Genomic DNA, 21,243 nt, shown 5'->3' with positions numbered 1-21,243 from the left:
GTCCTGTAATAAGGGTTTCCGGATAACAGAACCCATACCTTTACTACTGGTTTGCTTGAAAGGATAGAAGTGAAAAAGCCTCAGCAGACATTGCAAATTGCAACAAAGCAGTAACATTGGGCTACTCTCACATCTACTGACCCTAGCAAAAAGGTATTCAGGAAAAATAATACAGCAATTAAAAATGTCCGATTTACTGAGAGCTAGCCTTCCCCATCTAATAATGAATCATAACCGGTGATACATTTTTTAAGACTTTACCTCTAGCGTGGCCCTCTTGCCCTGTAGAGGTCTCTACTGGATTAGTGGACACTGAGATAACCCAGTGCACATTACAGACACAGCTATTTTATGGATCAGACAGAGGTTCACAGAAACCACAACATTAGAGAGACCCTACAACCAGCAGTGAAAGAGAGAACCTTTTAATTGCAGCTCTACAGAAAACCCTTAGAAACATCTCTCTGTAAATAGTACCAACTATGGGTGTTTTGCCCTGTGTCTCTTCCATGTTCCGCTTAATCTGGTTTCTCTGTGATATTTTTGTGCCCTGTCACCAGCTCAGTGGTCACTGCTTCATTTAAAGTTCGGGGGATTTAATGACAAGGCACATGCCCAAAACAATACTGACAACATTTTATTTAGACAAGAACCTATTTTGGGTGACCAGTGTTCTAACATTTGAAAAGGATTTAGACAGTATTTCTATTTTTTTTAAGAAAAAAGTAAGCATTAAAGGGATTCTGTCATGGGAAAACAGGTTTTTACAAAATGCATCATTTAATAGTGCTCCCGCAGCAGAATCCTGCATTGAAATCCTTTTTGTCACTAAAGCAAACAGATTTTTTTAGATTTTATTTTGAAATCTGACATGGGGCTAGACATGTTGTTAGATTCCCAGGTGCCCCAGTCATGTGACTTTTCAGCAGATCATTGGGACCCCCCATTGCTAAAAAAAACTCCCATGCCTAGAGGGTGTTATGAGAATATCACTCAATAGTAAAAAATCCAATTCTGGCTAAATCTGGCCAATTGTAGAGAAGAATCGCTATGCACTCCAGGCGTCATTCATAAGGTAAAAAGCAACTGTATTTCAGTCGTTTAAAAACATCCAATGATTGAAAGATTCTATGTTTTTAATCCGCTGAAATACAGTTGCTTTTTACCTTATGAGTGGCGTCCGGAGTGCTTGCCGATTCTTCTCTACAATTGGCCAGCTTTAGCCAGAATGGATTTTCTACTATTGAGTGATATTCTCATATCACCCTCTCTACAATTGCACAGACAACTCCTGCTACAGGTTCGGGCCGATGCTTTGGGTGAGTGCATTTCCCTTCAAGTTTCAGCTTGTTCAAAAGTAGCTTAATCCATGAGCGTGGGACATATGGGGTTTGGACACCCAGGTCACAGCATTTACTGGGTGATCGCTTTAAAATTTGGGGCTCAATAGCTGCATTGATTTGAAAAATTAAGTAGCAACCCATTTATAAAAGGGGTATTTGGGACTGAGCTTCTTTTATACATGTTTATAAAGCTGGCCATACATACAGAGATCCGCTCATTTGGCGAGGTTGCCAAACGAGCGGATCTCTCCCGATATCTGTATTATTATTTGTTTTCCTATTATTTTATCTATCCTGTAAGCAGTGCCAGACTGGGGGGCCTGGGGCCCACTGTGCATGCAGACTCAGGGGCCCCCCACACCATCCCCCGGGCCCCCCAGCCACAAATTACTCTATGCCATGAAACCTCCTCCAGCCCCTCCGCATGCGCCCACACACGAGCTGGTAAGCAGAAGAGTGCAGGAGCGGGTTCAGGGCCCCTAGCCATTTGCATGTGCACGCACACAAGCGCATGCATGCTGGTGAGATTTTTCTGCAGAAGAGGTAGTGCAGGAGCGGGTCCGGGGCCCCCAGCTGCAAACTATCGAGTGCCACGATACCTTGTGTACCCCCACCACATGCGCATGTGCACTCACACGCGTGCATGCACGCTTGCAATTTTTTTGTGCAGAAGAGGGAGTGCAGGAGTGGGATTGGGCTGGCAGGGCCCAAAAGAGCCTGAGCCCTTGGGTTTTTTCCCGGTGTCTTGCCAGTCTAGTCCTGTAAGAGGGATGTATTCCCACCCCATTCTTGGAAAAACGTAATCAATAAAATGGGAGGGATGCCAAGGTTCATAGTGGATGTGTTTGAAGGCCTGAGGGAGGAGGACTTGGTAAGGAGAAACTAGCACCCTAAGGTAGGAAAAATAGAAAAATCTGACTTTTTTTTTTTTACTTTATTTGACTTTTCTATGGTACACTTGTAGGTGTATCTAGGAGAGAAAATGGCCATTCTCTTCCATTCTCACCTAATTGAGCTTTTTCCCTGCCTTGAGTAGTTCCTTGAGGTGGGCGATATCAGGCTGATCCGATCGTAGGCCCTAGGGCCCAAAGTGTGAGTGTATTATACTGAGCTGAGGAAAGGAGTAGTATTGTGTTACCTTAGAGAGCAACTGGAAAGCAATTCCCCTTGAGAACTCTCATTGAGAGCTCTCCTCATTCCAACAAGCAAGGTTGGAACTTTCTTTTAAATACATGTTCTGATCCTCAAGCCTAGCTTTGACCTCCCATTGCTAGGGAGTATGATACAATTGTATCGTTGAGTTGTGTTGGCCCTTCTGCCTTTATCAGAAAAAGTTACTGTGTCCCACAGAAAAAAATCTCAAAAAGATGACAACTCCACTGCGCCCCAGCACTTCTGACAACACTCCCCCATTAGTCTGCTATCTCTATTGTTATGTCCCTGGGTTACGTCAGGTTGTAAGAAATTGCTCATTTTGGTGCCTTTGTTTTTATGTGTGTATGTGTTTGGGGTCTTAAGATGGCCATACAAGTGCCAATATAATCGTACGAAAGGAAGTTTCTTATGGGTATTTTTTGGGGCTTATAGGGCAATTATCCATTGGGTCAGACAGAAAAGCTCATACCCTTGCTTTGCTAACAAGAAAACTATAACATGTTTGCTATCAAAAACTTGTTTTCTCAAATCTTACACAGTTTAATACATTGGATATGAGTCCCCAACACATAACAATATTCTACACCAGCTATAGATGGGAGAAGTTCCATTGCCAGCTGAGTAATATGGCACATGGGGCATTCTGCTATATCTAGTGACATGTAATAGTTTTTTTTTTCATTCCTGCCACTTACATTGGTGATCAATAGGCCCATGTATCATAACTGATAACCAAGGTTTTAATGGGCTTTTTCTTATGGCTCTATGCATATATCTTAGTTCCACTGATTTTTTTTGTGTATGGCATCATTATGTGTACAAATACTTGGACACAGCACATAATTGTCACATTGCATGGAAAAAAATTGTAAAGCACTGAAATAATATATGAGCCTTTTTTCCCAGTATAAACAGCTTTCATTGCTAACTGAGAATTCTGGAATCTATCCAACACAATAAAAGAATATTCTGTGCATCACTGTAAAATGACTCATATACCATTGCCACCAACATATGAACACAGTGTGGTTAGATCCAGATTGTGACCACACAGTGATCTCCCGTACGTGCTTGGATTTGGGAAGTATATGTAGGAAGAGGAAATTTAAAGGATGTTTGTAACTTCCAGTAAGAGAAATTTCATCTCTTTAAATCACTTAAAGTTAATTAACACAACAAAAATATTGATGAATGATGGTAGAAAGAATGACGAGCATTGCAGCTGTAGCAGAGCATCTCTTACTGAGTCCAGAACATGATAACAAACTGTTCATATACTGCTGTTCTTAGTTGAGACCCCAAGTGCAAGTGCCCAAAATCTGCCCCTTAGTGCTCATTTAAAAAACATGTCTCAGGGTTTATCTGTGCTTTGCACCTTACTTTTTATCTTATTTTGGCAGGAAGCCCTCTATAGAAGGCAATGAGGAAATACGTTCAGGGCTTAGGTGAGGCCTGTGACCCCTCGCACTCCCTAACTCGCTTGCTTACACCAGCACAGTTCAAGCCGGCTGGCTGTTCCAGGCAACCCGGCCAGCCAATGCACCCCATGACTGACAGCCTCCTCGTGTTTGAGTGCGAAAGAGTGCCTGCACATGTGCACGTTTGTAAGGGGGTGAAATGTGAATGCTTAAGGTATAATTAGGTTGGCAACTAGAGGGAGCCAAGGAGTTCATAAGTGTAGTTATAGTAGAGGAGTCTCCAGAGGAAGTTAGTGAGTGATAGTGATTTCATAGGGTGGAGACTAGAGAGGTTATAAAAGGGGAGACTCTGGCGGGAAAAGGGAAGGTGTGTCATGGGCAGGGTTGGACTGGACCAGCTGGACACCGGGAAAAGACCCGGTGGGTCCCAGCTCTCATGGTCCCCACCGGCCCAGACATGCTCCCTGCACTAAGCCGCAGACCTCCCTTTTCCAGGACAGAAACTTCTCTGGTGTGATGAATTGTACTGTAGCTGTCACCATCTGGCATCCTGATAGATATGTACAGGTTTGGTGTTCCCAAGAGAAGGCTACCTTTCTGAATTCATAATGCGACAAAGGTTTAGCAAAAAAAAAAGGAACAGCCACTGAAGCTCCATATAAATCAGGATGTAAGGTGTGCTACTCATACACAATTGCCATATTTAGAGAGTGGGTAGTTAACTAGGCCTTACAATGAGATATTCCTCCTGATTTATATGGAGCCTTAGTGAAATTTATGTGTTTTTGGGACTTTTCACATGCATTTCATTACGGTAATTCAGAGATGAATTTGGGAATATACTAAATTGTATTTGCAGGTGTTGTGAATGATCTTTATTTTGTCGTGGGGTGGAATAAAAGTAAAATATAGGCTGAAATGGTTAAAATTATATTATTGGACAACTTTAATAATAGCAGGTACTCCATAGCTGGTAATGTATCAAGTTAAGTGTTATTTTTCGTTCCACTTTATCTTTATTCTTTAGCATTACCTTAAAGAGATACTGACAACAGAAATTAAACTTTTTTTTACATCTTTCATTACAGTGTCATTGCATGCTATTTATAATTTTGCCATAAAAGTATTTGCCTGATGCTTTTACAATACTTATTTGATTCCCCATTTTCGTCTATGAGGGGGCTGCCATTTCTGTGCAGCAGTCGTGGGGGTGGAATTTGGCACCCCCAAGAGCTGCAAGCCTTTACTTCTCCTTTAAAGATGTAGTTTAACAACAACAGATACAGTGCCTTGCAAAAATCTTCACCCCCTTGGCATTTCATGTTTTGTTGCCTCACAACCTGGAATTAAAATGGATTGTTTGAGCGTTTGCACCATTTAGTTTACAGAACATGCATACAACTTTGAAGATGTTTTTTTTTATTGTGAAGCAAACAACAAATAGGACAAAATAACAAAAATCTTCAGCGTGCATTCACCCCCCCTAAAGTCAGTACTTTGTAGAGCAGCAAGTCGCTTTGTATAAGTCTCTATGAGCTTGCCACATCTTGCCACTGAAATTTTTGCCCATTCCTCAAGGCAAAACTGCTCCAGATCCTTCATGTTGGATGGTTTTCGCTTGTGAACAGCAATCTTCAAGTCTGACCACAGATTCTCAATTGGATTGAGGTCTAGACTTTGAATAGGCCATTTAAATGTTTTCCCTTAAAGGAGATTTCAACTCGAAATAAAAAAACCCTACCCTGGGTAGACACCCCACCCTCCTCCCCACAGCCTAATTGCCCCCCCGGTCAAATGCCCCTCATTTTTTACTCACTCCTCCATGCTGATTCTGGCCTCGGAGTTCACAGCAGCCATCTTCTTCTTCTCCGTAATCTTCGTTTAGGGTAGGGGTTATTTCGGGTTGAATTCTCCTTTAAACCACTCGAGTGTTGCTTTAGCAGTATGCTTCGGGTCATTGTCCTGCTGGAAGGTGAACATCTGCCCCAGTCTCAAATCACAGACAGACAGGTTTTGCTCAAGAATATCTCTCCCTGTATTTAGCACCATCCATATTTCCCTCGACTCCGACCAGTTAACCAGTCCCTCCTGCTGAAAAACATCCCCACAGCATGATGCTGCCACCACCATGTTTCACTGTGGAGATAGTGTTCTTGGGGTGATGGGATGTGTTGGGTTTGCACCAGACATAGCATTTTCCTTTGTGGTTGAAAAGTAAAATTTTAGGCTCGTCTGACCAGAGAACCTTCCTCCATACATTTGGGGAGTCACCCTCATGCCTTTTGGCAAACTCAAAACGTTTGTTTGCCAAAAAAAATTAAAACCAATTGCAAATTATCTCAGAATATCATTCTCTACATCATATTAAAAGTGAACTGAAATGTGAACAACACCTTTAAACTCATTCAACAGTTCCTCAGTGCCCTAAGAAAACAAAAACACACTGTTATTGTATGCAAATTCATCCTCAAACAATGCCATATATATGGCATAAGCAGGGGATACATTGGAGCCAAGTGAGCCCTGGCTCTACTCATAGAATTTTACTTCAAAAACAAATTCGTTCTTAGTAAGTACCCAACTTAAGAACTTCAACAGCAATGCAGATATACAAGGGGGAAGATCCAATTCAGCTAAAACTCTAGCAATCACCAATAGCCCCTGTTCATGTGGAATTGATGTATACAAAGGTATAACATCCATCTTCAACTTTTTAGTAAAATCAGTGGTTTCTCTAATATAAGACCTACTACCTACCACCAATGTGTTTAGTACGCTATCCAGCAATGAAGCTATTGATTGAAAAATGGACGATACTTCAGCCACTATAGGGTGCCCTGGAGGGTTCTGGAGATTCTTTTGTATCTTCGGAAGGAGGTTGAGAAGGGGCAGTCAGGTTGGCAAAAGAGTCAGGTTATATATACTATAGGCAACTTTTAATGCACATTAATATTTTGAAGAGCAGTTTTTTTTAGTGTCTGTATCTCTTTAAGGCTTAATATTAAATGTAATTCCTATTGTTGTGTACAATAATTATCAATGCTTTCCCTTTCTTTGTACTTATGCCCCTCCTAGTATTCTCAGTTTAAAAGATCTCCCCTTACTCCCTAAAATTCTTTTTGTCTATTTCACGTTTTCATCATTTTCTTTCTCTCTGCTACCCTCACTTCCCAAGGCCCATATTATCTTCTTACTGATTCTCCCTCCTTTTTCCCACTGTCTAGTCTCATATTGTCAGAGCTCTCCAATTGCCTTCTTTTCCTACTTCTTGCCCATTAATAAGAATTCAGGGGGTGAAAGAGTTTATGTAACTGGTGGGCTGACGCTCAGGACATTCCATGGCTGCGTGGAAATCTTGGTTGTGAATATTAATCTCTGCTGAGTTAATATCCGTGGCATTGTTCAGCAAAGAGAGACTTTATCATCTGTCCCCTAATTGGCACCAATTTTTAACGATTTACAGTGGGTTCCTGTGATCATCTGTCCTGAGCTGCCTGTTCCATTTCTTTCCCCTGTACATTCCTGACTGTCCCTCACATTGCGCAAGGTATGCCATAAACAGATAAAATATCAGTGTGCAGATTCTTTCCAAAACCTCACATTAGCCGGAGCAGAGAGATCCCATTAATTCACATTAAGTCCTGGGACAGTAGCGCTCAGTGAAGACAGATGATGCCACATGAGCAGTGTAGCTTATCCTGCAAGAAGCAGTGAGTTAATAGTGACATCATTTAGGTTTCCGAGACCTGTGCAGTATTTTGCAGAACATAACTAGAACACGTCTATTTAAGGGCAAAAATGACAGTGAGCTTGATTTTTTTTCTGTGATCAATTGCTACTTGCTTGGTTTGCCATATTTCTTCTACCTGTTGCATAGCTTCAGAGCTTACATAGTCTATTTATTTTGGATTGAAGCCTGAAGCTGCCCTTTGCTTTTTTAAATGTAAGAGCTGTGAGACATTTCTGTGGCTCCTGTAATGCGCTCCCTCTTCTAATTTTCCATTTAGGGTGCAAGTTAAAGACATTAGTGTAACCCTATCTTGGCCTTAACCAATGATTTGGCTACTTTTAAAGTAGAACAGAGTTACACTATCACTCTCTCTCTCTCAGTTCGTCCCTGGTGATGTTGTTTGGGTGAAGGAAGTGGTACAGAACTACACCTCTCATGCTTCAATCAATAGAGGAAGCCGACCCTTCATCTGCAGGGGGTTCAGGAGGTATAAGGGGCACCATGAAGCCCAAATAAAGAACAATTTAATCATATATTGGTAAAACAGGACAACCTCCAGATATGTTGGGGCCCTAAAATCAAATTGTTGTGGGGCCCAATAACATCTAGTTACACCACTGCATGGTTTATTGAATGCACAAGAAATAGTACGCATGTAGTTCAGTTTATCACATGAGTGAGAGCTATTTGACTTAGTGTCTGAGAGAGTGTCCAATAATAACAAAGCAGATATGTACACTGGCACCACTGTGGGTACGGAGTTGATGAGCTACCTCTACTCTATCAATCCTATGTTGGAGCTTAGTGCTGTTATTTATAGTTAATAATTTCTAGCTTACACACCTAGAGTGTATTATAACTTGCATAACTAGTGCTAGGCTGTCACTTTTTTACAGTTTTTTTGTAGTTCACTTGGTGGACACCAAATCAGGACTACCATGTGGTGGTCCAGAGGGGTGATGTAGATCGGTGTTAAATTGCCCATGGCAGCCAATCAGAACTGATAGTAGACAGATGAAAACTAATTGCTGATTTATTGTAATGAGCAGTTTAACTACATTTAGTAGAGTTGGGTTAGCTCTGTAGCTTCAAAGGGGTTAATCTTGTACTGATTGTATAAATGATACTTGGATGGTAGCTAGCTTTTAGAATGAAGGGCCCTTACTCATGGGCGTTTGAAGCTGCGCCCCCCTGCGTTTTATGCATTCAGCCACAGCGGAGCGCAGGAGTAGACACTCTGAATTCTTTTCCATGCAACTGTACTCACACAGACGTATATAAGCGCCGAACGCAGGTAAAATGCAACATGCTGCGTCCCAACCTGCATTTGGCGCTTACATTCGTCTGTGTGAGCACAGCCGCATTGAAAAGAATTCAGCATGTCTACTCCTACTTCAGCTTCAAACACCAGTGAGTAAGGGCCCTAAAGCATCAGTTGTTTTGTTTTTTTTAAACCATAAATTTTTATTGATTTTCATTCACAAGTCAAGTGGAGGGGAGGAAAAGGGGGGGGGAGCATCAGTTGTTTACTTTGCACCTGCATTGCGTTCTATACAGACATACTTGAACTTTAATGTTATTTTCTGCTCCATTGGATCCCCCCATTCCCTCATGACCTCCAGCCACCTCTCCTACACTGCTGTGGAGCATAGAAGAGATACATTATGCAGCCATGTCTAGAATACATTATGTAGCTCATATCACTAGAATTTGCTCGAGCAAGACAATTTATTTTTTATAGGATATAGACAAAAGTTGCAGGGATTATATTAGTAAGATTTTTGCAATGCAATCAAACTTTAAAACATTTTGATTCTGCCAAAATGTCCATATTATAGCTATTACCACATCAAACATTTTTCAAGAATGTTCTTGAAGGCCTATAAAGGAACAGCTAATTTAAACACAATGTCCGCTGCTAGCCTTGCTATGTATGCCCTATTTTCTTAATTTGTTAATCTAAATAACTGCAATAGGTGCATTTGCACATAAGTAACCAAAGTAGTTGGTTTGAAAAAACAGGCACATATCCACCAAGTACAACATTTACACAGATAGCTGTAATTCCTATTTAAAATATATAACTATATATTATTGACTCTAGACCAGTGATCCCCAATCAGTGGCTCGCAAGCGACATATTGCTCACCAACCCCTTGGTTTTTGCTCCCGGTGGCCTCAAAGCAGGTGCTTAGTTTTGAATTCCTGGCTTGGAGGCATGTTTCGTTACATAAAAGCCAAATGTACTGCTAAACAGAGTATCCTGTAGGCTGCCAGTCTTTATAGGGGCTACCAATAGTCATATTTGGCAACCACAGGAAATTTTATTATGCTCACAAGTAACGTTGGGGGATCTTAGGTGTCCAGAGGGTGCAGGTTAGATCAGCTATTGCATTTTCCACATCTGGTAGATATGTCAAAATGGGGTAAGGAAAGGTCTAGACTAGAGCATGAACAATTAGGTTCATAATTCTGACATTTCATGCACTCTAAATTCCAATTAATCTCTTGACCATTACCAGTTGTACCTGCACCCTCTGGACACCTAAGATCATCACTGACATGTGCTCTTTACCACAGCCATTTACCCCTGGCTTCTCACAACTCCTCTGTTCCCAAGCAGCTTGATACCCAGTCCTGCAACTGCCACCTACTGCATTGTGAGTACCCCATAAGCAATTCTGTGAATCTTCTGGTTCCCTATTACCCTGAGACAACCACAGGCACTGCCACTTACTCAAATATCTGCAAACGTTAAGGAATCGGGCTCTAGGGCATCGTCTTTGGTTCTGAAAGTATTTCTTTTGCAGAGCACTGTGAATATTTGTCCACAGGACTGAATACCAACTGACAAATGATTACAACTGTATTGTAATAAGTATCTTTTTTTAAAAGAGACACAGTGGGGGTCATTTATAAAGTTCGCACAGCGCATATTTTCCGCAAATGGTTGTATTGCGCATGTTTTTTCCTGAACGCTAATATATTGCACTGCTCTGCCTGTCTTTCTGTTTTTTGCGAATTCGCAGTGTGAATACATTTTCGCAAATGGCGCACAGATGAGACAGGAGTTTGCGCGAGCGCACCCAATGTGCGAAGTTGTTGTGCACGAAAATAGCATTGACAGTAACTTAAATTTGCAGTTTGCGAAACAGTTTTGCGAATATTTTATCCACCACCAAAGTTGTGGCGTAATTGAGACACAGAGTGTGCGCATAAATATTCGCAATTTGCAAATCGTGACATATTTAAAAAGCTGCTATAGACATTCGCATTGTGAAAAAAAATTCACAATTCTGTTTGCACCCTCTTATTCAGCTTTATAAATATAACCATGCAAATATATTCACTTTTCGAACCAAACTGCCCTGCGCGAAGTTTATAAATGACCCCCAGTGTGTGAAAAACAAGAATGTGCCAGTGCTTTATAGTCTTTAAAATAGAAGGAATGTTTTTAACAAATTAGTTTTTGGGGTTGACCTGTCTAGTCCCGCCCATCTGTTTCTCTTCCTGTTGCCTCCTTCACCAGGCTGCGCAGGGGAGCTGGTGGCACTCAGCACACTGCACTGTATGATAGGAACCAATCAACAGCTAGGTTGACCTGATAGGGAACTTAAACCTGTCTTTGCTTGTGTTACTGCAGGGCTGTTATTGGCTATTCCCAACCTACTTTGCTTCTGGTAGAATATGCCCATCCCTCATTTGAAACATGGAAAGCAACTGTAGCAGCTCTGTATAGGGAGTTCCAATGAAGGGGCCATTTTTAAAGATATTATTCATTTTTAGCCCAAAGTAGTCAGCAGCATTGTGGGTTCACACTTCACAAACTCAATCTTCCCAATAATGTTAAGGGCCTGTAGAGTAACCCCCAGCTTGTGCTTCTTCACCTTCCCCATTCAATTCAATTCTCATGGTTTATCACATGAAAACTCATGAACGCCATTCAATTTGAGGAGAAAACCATTTCTCCAAATTCAGTTCCCATAACCTTCAATAGAGTTTTCTCGTGATAAACAGTCATGATACGTTTTTTCTGAATTGAATTGCATCTCATATTGAATCTCATCCATGACTTTTCATGGATAAAAAAACCTTTTTCTTACTGAATTGAATCCTGCCTATTATGTGATGTGAGTAACCTATGATGGGCTAAAAGGTCCTGAACCATTACCCCAAGTTATTGCCCATTTATATAGTATTGCCCATTTAGTAAAAGTTATAAATAAAAGTATAACGTTAATATTTTTGGTTCTTTTTCTAGATGAACCTCTCTTGGTGATTCACCTTTATATTACTTTTTAGTATGTTATTGATGGGCGGATTCTAAGCTATTTTTCAAATGTTCTTCACTATTTATTTTATGACCAGCATTGCTATTCTGTCTTTTTCTAGACTGCACCCAAAAAGAATACTGTATAAGGTTGTTGGGGCCACTGATCCTGATCAACCTGAAGGTTCAGTTTTGTTTTAAATATTTTTTTAAACCAACTGTTTAAGGGTAATAAAACATTGGCATTGATTCATACGGGATCTTTTAGAATAGAGATTCACTTACATTGGACTAGCCCACATGCTCTCCTGTATTACTCCATAGGTAGTGATTGAAGTTATATTGTTACAGCTTGACCAGCTATAAACATTTATATGTACCCATCTATCACTAGATTTATATAATCGGATATCCTTAACGGGATATCCCATTCACCTTTACATAACCTTTTAGTATGTTATAGATTGGCTAATTCTAAGCAACTTTTCAATTGGACTTTATTTTTTATTATCTATAGTATTGAACTATTTGCCTTCTTCTTCTGACTCTTTCCAGCTTTCAGATGGTGGTCACAGACCTCATCTAAAAATAACAAATTGCTACTTTTTATTACTCATCTTTCTATTCAGTCCCTCTCCTATTCATATTCGAGTTTCTTATTCAAATCAATGCATGGTTGCTAAGGTAATTTGGACCCTAGCAACCAAATGGGAAACTAGAAAGCTGCTGAATAAAAAGCTAAATAACTAAAACAAAACACAAATAATAAAAAACTGAAAACCAATTGCAAATTGTCTCAGAGTGTCACTATTTAAATCATTGTAAATGTTAATTTAAAGGTGAACAACCCCTTTAACCATGACTATACCTCTTGGTAGGAAGCAATTCTAATGTTCATTGAAGTGATTGTTCACACCACTGATGTCCCTTAATTTTTTTTATCCTATTTTTTTTTCTTTCCCCTGAGCTGACAGTCAGTCAAGTCAGCTGGAGATCTTATTCACTGAGACACCTGCATTACTATGCCAAATAAAAAGCTTCCAGAATTTAACTTTGACTCATTGTTTAATATTACTTTTTCATACCCTTTTTTATGGCAGAGCTTTCCCTTATGTAGGAGGTTGGCTCTGGCAGATAATCATCTTTTATTCTCCTGGACGAATAGCCGTGCTGCTCACAGGTGGCATTTGAGAATTCAACTCCTGTCACTTTTATATATATCACTTCTGTCAGTGTAATGCATGTAGTAGCCATAATTACATATATAATATTACCCATATAAGGACATAGTAACAGACCCATTTGTAGGGCTGAGTTACTGGTTACATTACATACAGTGTAATGTGAGAGATCTGAATATTTATCATTTTTTCTCTGTGCAGCTGTGCGCTGATTTCTTCATATTTGCTTTGCTCATAGGACGTGTCTGCTCGTCGACTGCGTATATGTACACACAGCTGTTCTTTTTTGAAGGCTGGTATTTGCACTGATTTTTTGAGTCACAGCATACATACCTATAAACAGTTCTAAAAATAACGTGTTGGTTTGTGGTATGAAACAGGCAAGCAATTCACATGCCTTCCGTATTAAGGTAAACAGGCTACATGCATCGTTTATTTCACTCACACCAACATGGTGCGGAGCTGTCAAATCCACTCCTAAAAACACAAATTCTTCAGAGGCTTTAAAAGATATATATTTAAAATCATAATCGTTTAAATGCATAGTTAACTTTTTAGTGTGGTGTAGACTTTTATAAAGATTTGTAGTTTTAGCAGCTATCTGGTTCTAGGATCCAATTTACTCGAGCAACCAGGCAGTGGTTTGAATGAGAGACTGGAAGATGAATAGGGTCTGAATAGAAAGGTAATAGTAACAAAAAAACAATAGTGTGAACCCATTTGAAAGCTATACCGTGGCATATAATTAGAAACTATTAAAAACAAAGGCCAATTGAAAATGTTGCTAAAGATAGTGTGGTGTTTATACAAATGGCCTGTAGATGTCACTGTGCCCAGACTTATACTGTGCATACTTCATACAGCTAGTTAAAGTTACTGTTGTGTAATGCCTGCATGACTCTGCTAATAAAGCACTGTTATACTCTACTCATCCTCGGCTACCCAAAACATAACAAATAGAGACAAGGATGTCTCTTCTACCTCTGCAGCAGCCTGCAGCTTTTCTTCCAATCCCTGGTGAGCCTACCATACCTTTTACTGCTTGGATCCGTATGTTTGAAAATTACATTATTGCTGCTGACCAAGGGGAGATTTCTGCTGCTAGAAAACGTGCTTTACTTATTCACTGCCTGGGAGCAGAGGGACAGCATATATTCTATACATTACCATTACCTGATGATACTTATGAAACTGCTCTTACTGCTATAAATAACTTTTTTGGGCCAAGAGTAAATGTAGTTGCTGAAAGATATAAATTCCGCCAACATGGACAACGTAATGTTGAATCCACAGAACAATTTGTAGCATCTTTGAGAGAGCTGGTTGTTACCTGTGACTTTGGGAATCTAACAGATGAAATGCTAAAACAAACTCACCTCGCATTAGAGAGAGACTGCTCCTAGAGCAGGATTTAACCCTTGCAAAGGCTATTACAGTTGCTAGCCAAATCGAAACAGCAGTGGCAGAGGCTAAAACTCTTAGTCAGGGAACTGCTGGGAATGTACAGACTGTGAATTCAGCACTGTGGCCTAATAATGCACAGTCATAGGCAAAATACAGTGCTAAGGAAAGGGATTCACCTACCCTGCAAAACCGTGCAGCAAATACAAATAGAAAATACTGCTTTCGCTGTGGTTCAACACAACACACTGCAAATCATGTTACATGCCTGCAAAAGCTAAACGGTGCCACAAATGCACAAAGGTAGGACATTTTGCTAAGATCTGCCGTAGTTCTGCTAGAGATGTTCATGAAGTCACTACTACAAATGTTACAGTATTAAGTGTGGATAAAGCTGGTACATTTATTCCAGACAAGTTTATATGCACTGTCAGTGTCAGTACTGCTTCTGCTGACAAGGGACACTCCATTAACCTGATGCTTGACACAGGTTCAGCTGTTTCTATACTACCAAATGATGTTTTCTTGAAATACTTTGCAAAAGATCCGCTTGTTGCACCTGCCCTGAAACTGGTCAGTTACTTAAAGGATCCAATCCCTGTGCTTGGTTGCTTGCCAGTGACTGTACAATTTGAATCAAATACTGCAATATGTGACTTTTACATTGTGAATAAGGGTACTGCTATACTTGGAAGTGCATTAAATTTACAATTAGTTGATGGTCTCATAACTACCGCACCAGTGCCTGCCATACAGCCAGTGTCTAAAATTTCACCACAAAGCAACACTTCACTGGGCTGTGCAAAGAACTTTGAACAGAGTCTGGACCCAGGACTATGTGATGTGAATAATGTATATTATTGCTTTAAGATGCATTGTTGTTGTTTATTACATTTGCCCAAATGCTTTCCTACTATTGGGGGGATATGTGGTGTTTATACAAATGGCCTGTAAATGTCACTGTGCCCAGACTTATACTGTGCATACTTCATACAGCTTAAAAGTGAAAGTGAAAGTTACTGTTGTGTAATGCCTGCATGGCTCTGCTAATAAAGCAATGTTATACTCTACTCATACCTGGCTACCCAAAACATAACAGATAGGACATTCGAAAACATACTAAAAGTTAACTTAAAGGTGAAGTACCCCTAAAAGAAGATGCCTTTTATTAGAGATTTCAAGATATTATTGGGGAGGTTGTCTTTTTAGGATCAATGCGTAAAATATTTTGCTGAGCCAAAGCTTAAAAAAGAAACAAAATAGTAACAACCCCAATCTGTTCTAGATCTCTTTTCTACATTACAAGTGAAAGATCCCTTTAAACATTTAAAGGGGATGGAAAGACAAACTTTTTGACACATCTGGCCCCCTTGACACCCCCTAACTTGCACATCAGTCAGACAAGCTGGGGAGTGCCAACTCTGTACTTGGCGGCAGGTTCCTAACGCAGTGCACAAGTATGCCCTCGATGCAAGTGACTTCTGAGCACTGATTCCTCTGTAGTATTCAAATTCTCCTCCCCTCTGCTTTCTTCTTTAAATTGACTTGTTCGCGACTGAGCGAGCATTTTCTGGCGGGGGAACCCAGCGCGCTCTTGTTACATCCCTGCTTCTGAGTAAGCTTCAATGTCTTCAGTTTTGCAAGTTGCAATGATGCCTAAGATGCAGGGCTGGGCAAGATCAGAAGTCAGTAAGAGATGTGACGCTGAATATTCATTCAAGTACCTTAAATCCTGACTCCAGTTTCCTCCAACACTCCAAAATCCTACAGGCAAGTAAATTGGTTCCTGATTCAACAGACTTTATTAATACCAGTTGCAAAATTATTTCCATTGCTTCTCCCATCTCAATAATATGAAAATCTTCTTCATGCATAGATACAGTATAAATATATAGGTAGGTTCTTTCAATTGCCCTTAGATTAAAGTTTTGCCCCCATCTGACTGTTTACTCCATCCACTCTCCTCCTGCTCGTCTCCTTTCCCTGTGGTACCACTTACGCCTCCTACCAAAGTCTGGTCCTCCCACTTCCTCAGTCTGCTATGAAACTCTCCAGCCTTGGAGCCAGGGAATAACTGGGACTGAAATAGGAAAGTTGCAGCATCACTGGCTACCAGTCTGGCAGAGTGAGTGGTGTTGAGGGCATGGACCTGTGCAGAAGACTCGTGGCTGCCTGGGCTCTGTGCCTGCTTCCAGGTGAGTGGGACACATACACACTTCCCTTTCATACACACAGTGACATATACTTCATTCTCTCCTTAACCCACTATGGGCATATGGATGTACAATTAATTTCACAGTGTGTCTGCACAAAGATACTGGGATAATGCCATTGCAATTGTGCTCAAAATACCATTGAACCATAAATATTTTCTGACCTATACAATTCTTTCGGAGTCCATGAAATTTCCATCCAGTACTGCCCTTAACACTATCACATTACACATTACACAATCTCGATCAGGAATCAGCAACCTTGTGGCTTTGGAGGTATTGTTAAACTGCAAACTCCACAAAGTATTAATGCCACTCACTGTTTAGTACGAAAATACACCAGCGGATAATGTGCCTAAGTTTGTAGATCTGTGAGTTAAATGTTTAAATTCTTTGGGGGATGGAAAGAATTTTTGTATGTTTCCAACTTTTTTTTTATGGCAGCTGTGGGATTGATTAATCTTTTGAGAAATGCCTGGAGTAATCTGGGCTATTGTTTGAGTATTATGTTTTTTGGGCTTGTAACGGGTTAATGGATTTATATGGTTGGATTGTATTCACCTTGGGGAGATGTGGATTTGGGGAAGAATGTAATTGAGGCAAATGGAAAAGAGCTAGCTGCATGTGCATGCTACTGATATATTTTATTGGAGCAAGTGCTATGAAAGACAAAAGAAGTAGCTGTGTGTGAGATCTGCATATTACTTGAGCAAACGTCTGTCAGTGCCAAGCACTTTCCAAGGAAAATTGAATTTCACAAACGTGCCAAGTTGCCCTGTGCTCTTCACTTTGCCTGACCGGGTTTTTAGCAGGCTGCTCAGGTTATTACAAGTCACAGACAGTCTGTAAACCTCATTGTCCCTTTAATGAGGAGGATTCCTCCCTTTCTCTCTGAAGCCGGACTCTCCTCGAGACCTCAACATCTGGCAGCAACTGGAAAGAAAATCTCTGTCAGCCAAAAATCCCAAAGCAAAGCAGAAATGTGAGGAGCGAGGGGCTGGAGAGATGAAAGGCAGGAGCGGGGGACAGATTTGCACAGGGGGGTAGGGGTGCTGAGCTTGGCATCTTCTGGAGATTGTGTAGCAGAATTTGGGGAGCTCAGGACCAAAAGGAAGCAGAGGAGGACAGGTCTGAAAGCTCTTCAGGGACTCCAGGAGCCACAAATATTTCAGGAGAGATGTGGTTTAAGCCGAGGGGAGAGGTTTCTGAAAGAGGATATAGGGAGAGATGCGAAAGTTAAAGAAATCATTAGGGATGACCGGGGCGGCACCGGGAGAAAAAAGGAGGGAATGAAAGGAAAAGGAATTATTAGGGGGAAAAGTCTAATGGCAGCAGAGCCTCCTGCATTAACTAGAATGTGCATCTCTTTAAATCCACTGATGTCATAGACAGAGGCAGGGGCAGGCCAAAGGAAGTTTTAGGGAGAGGTTATGCGGAACAGCAGGAGATGTTATGGGGAAAGGGTAGATGTGGCAACAGGAAGAATTATAGGGAGGGGTTACATGAACTAGTTAAAGGGATTGGAAGAACTGTGCTGGGAGTTATATGAAACTTAAATAGAGCTGTCGATGGAATATAAGGAATGGTTCCAAGTGCACTTGGAATAATATGAAGATTTTTATATAAAGCCATAGGAATAAAAGTGGATAGGAATTTTTGAATGCATTTATAGAAATTTCACAGCAGCAGGAGGATGTTATATTGGTTTTTGTAAGTTATAGGTCCAGCTGAGTGGAATAGAATGAATAGGATAAAATGCAGGGAGGATTTAGGAAATGTTAACCTCTGCATTATGGGTAGTGTTAATAAAGTAAGGGTTATCATATCCTGTGCACTCTATGTACAAACAGTGAATAAATGTTCTATTGAGAATGAATTATATGTAGGCAGTGATATAAGATATTATGTGGCAGTCACTTATGTTTCTCACTGCCGTCTGTTGATAAAGAGATTGTGTAGAGTTCCTGGAAGTTGGATGTGCCTTATGTATATTGTGAAAGTATCACACAGTTGTGATGTAATATCCCTTGTATTTACTTTTATTTGTTTCCTCAAGGGAATATCCTCTCTCTTACCTACCTTAATCCTGGCCCTGTTCAGCCCTTTGTGCATTAGTAAGCTTTGGCACTCAGGGATTTTAGATGTCTGGCACCTGATCACTAACTGCACTTTACTTACAAAATGTCATATTCATACAGCTTTTTCGGGAGGAGGTGTCGGTCCCACTGTGTTTTGAATGATGGAGACACTTGTTTCTTGTCAGAATACAGCTTTGAATTCCCCACTAGAGGCATTCTCACTCCCAGCTCTGTAATTATCCAGCTATACTTCAGCGCTGGGAAACCACAATAAACACAGTGATGCCTGACACATGTGGATAGATTAGATGCACGGCTGGTTCACCCTAGAATTAACTTTTAGTATGATGTTGACATTAATATTCTGAGATCGTATTCTGGGTTTTTGTTTACATTGCCTTTCTATCATGCTTCTGGTTTGTTTTCAAAATGCTATTTGGTTGCTGGGGTCAGTGATACCCAGCAACCAGAAAGCAGCTTTTTCTAAAATCAAGAAGTGGCCAAAATTGATTGAGTTTCAAGAGACAGAACCAGCAGTGCATAAAGAGACAGGTCAGTTATTTGTAATGAATGGATATTGTAAAGTTGCTTAAAGATTTCATTATCATAAGGTAAAACATTTTTGGGAGTTTACGTCCCCTTTAGGGCCCTCTGTTTGTTGGCAACAAACACAAATGGAAGTCGATCGCTCACTGCTTCTGGAATAAGGCAGAATGTCCAGCTTGTTCTTCATAAGTAATTGGATCATTGCGTCCTTATTTGTTCCATACATTAATGCAGGAAAGCACCCTGTTAGGCTTTAACTGAACCCCAGCAACTCATCTCTATCAACAGATGGCAATAATCCCTTTTCCAACAGTATTTCAGTCCAGGGGAGAATACGAATACATATCTATATTTCTATATTGATAAGCCTATTGATTAATACTTGAGGTATCACTCATAAGGTGGCACGTTTGTGTTTGTTCGGCAATTTCTCCTCCTTAAGCAGGAGAAAAGTAAAGCTCCCTGCAGGGGTTAATTCCAGTCCAGCTCCAGTTTAGATCCTTTTTACGACATTCCTGTGGGTTCTGCAGTAGAGGTTTTCTCAGGACAGAATTCTGCATCAAGAAGTATCCCTCTCAGCGGTTGTATAATGTCTGATCCATAGCAACCATGATCCTTGCATTCCGGGTGCCCCCTGCAGATATCAGAATCCCAGGCTACTGTCTTGGCATCTCCTGCACACAGGGGTTTTAAAGAGATGCTATAAACCAAAAAAAGAGCCAGGACTTGAAGCTTGAAAAAATCTACTCTTTAGAAATGCAGAATAGTCCTGGGGAAAAAAAAGCATTTTACATGCAATTGTTTAAAATGACTGTCTTTCTTTAAATAAATAAACAACATACTTGTCATACTTTTTGGGTGACTGTCTTTATACTCTGCAGGCTTTTAACCCCTCATGTGATGCATTAATGAATCAGATTTTTAAAAAGGGTACTCAAAGCTAGGGAGAGCAAACAATTTTTTTTTGCATAATGAAAGTGAATATTATTATAAGCAACATTTTAGTGCATTTTCAGTGGAAGTATTTGTTAATATTTGTAATTTCAAACAGCATTTATTTATCTTTGTTATCTGTACATACCCCCTGAAACAACTGAAACAATGTAGCAGAGATTGGTTCTCCTCCAGGTGTATTAACCAGCTGGCCTTTGCTACATTGTTTCATGAGTCAGAACCACCACTGAAGAGATTATATACAGCCAGACATCGTTTCCAATCATTGCCATCTTTAACAAATGTACATTACAAAGTTGCTTAGAAATACATTTTGTTTCATTATGCACAAAGCAGTTTGTGGCTAAAGATCCCCTTTAAAATATGATGTTATATAAAAGTAACAGAAAGCTGTATAGCATTAAAAATAAAAACGTTAATATTATAAATGGTAATCCACTGGAATCAATTATTTGTGCTAATCCCATGCCTATTCAACTGGTGGGCCACAGGCTGCATGATGCCCTCCACTGGATTGTTATGTCTCCCCAAATTATCATGTACTCCCACCGGTATTATGTGTAACCACTTAGTAGATGAAGGCTTACTGAAGGCAAACTGTAACCAGTGTGAAGCATTTATACGGAAGCTATTTAACCCAATTGGCACCTGTTTCAGGTAAATCTTTAGGGCTTTTACACAAGGGCAGTTTTTCCTGCGCTCCCCTGCACTGCGCTTTCTTTTGGTTTTTTTTGCACTGTGCTTTCTTCCGTTCAACCGCAGGGGGGCGCAGAAGTAGACGCACTCAATTATTGTGAAGGTGATGTACTCACACAGAAGCATGTATGTACCGAATGCAGGTGAAGTGCAACATGCTGTGTCCCACATGCGTCTGTGTGAGTACAGCCCCCTTCACAATAAGTGTGTGTCTACTCCTGCGATCCTCTGCGGCTGAACGGAAGAAAGGGCAATGCA

General features: G+C 40.5%; 1 protein-coding gene across 1 annotated transcript in view; it reads left to right on the top strand.

Annotated features, from left to right (window-relative positions):
* The first annotated feature begins 16,586 nt into the window (after positions 1-16,586).
* Positions 16,587-21,243, top strand: part of itga11.L (integrin subunit alpha 11 L homeolog) — a 57,051-nt gene continuing 52,394 nt past the window's right edge. Inside the window, exon 1 of the mRNA XM_018253321.2 lies at positions 16,587-16,693. Coding sequence (XP_018108810.2) covers positions 16,642-16,693 — 52 coding nt within the window. The 5' untranslated portion in view covers positions 16,587-16,641. The remainder of the gene's footprint in view (positions 16,694-21,243) is intronic.

Source organism: Xenopus laevis, chromosome 3L (genome assembly GCF_017654675.1).
Source record: "Xenopus laevis strain J_2021 chromosome 3L, Xenopus_laevis_v10.1, whole genome shotgun sequence".
NCBI lineage: Eukaryota > Metazoa > Chordata > Amphibia > Anura > Pipidae > Xenopus > Xenopus laevis.
This window is presented reverse-complemented; position numbering and strand designations above follow the sequence as displayed.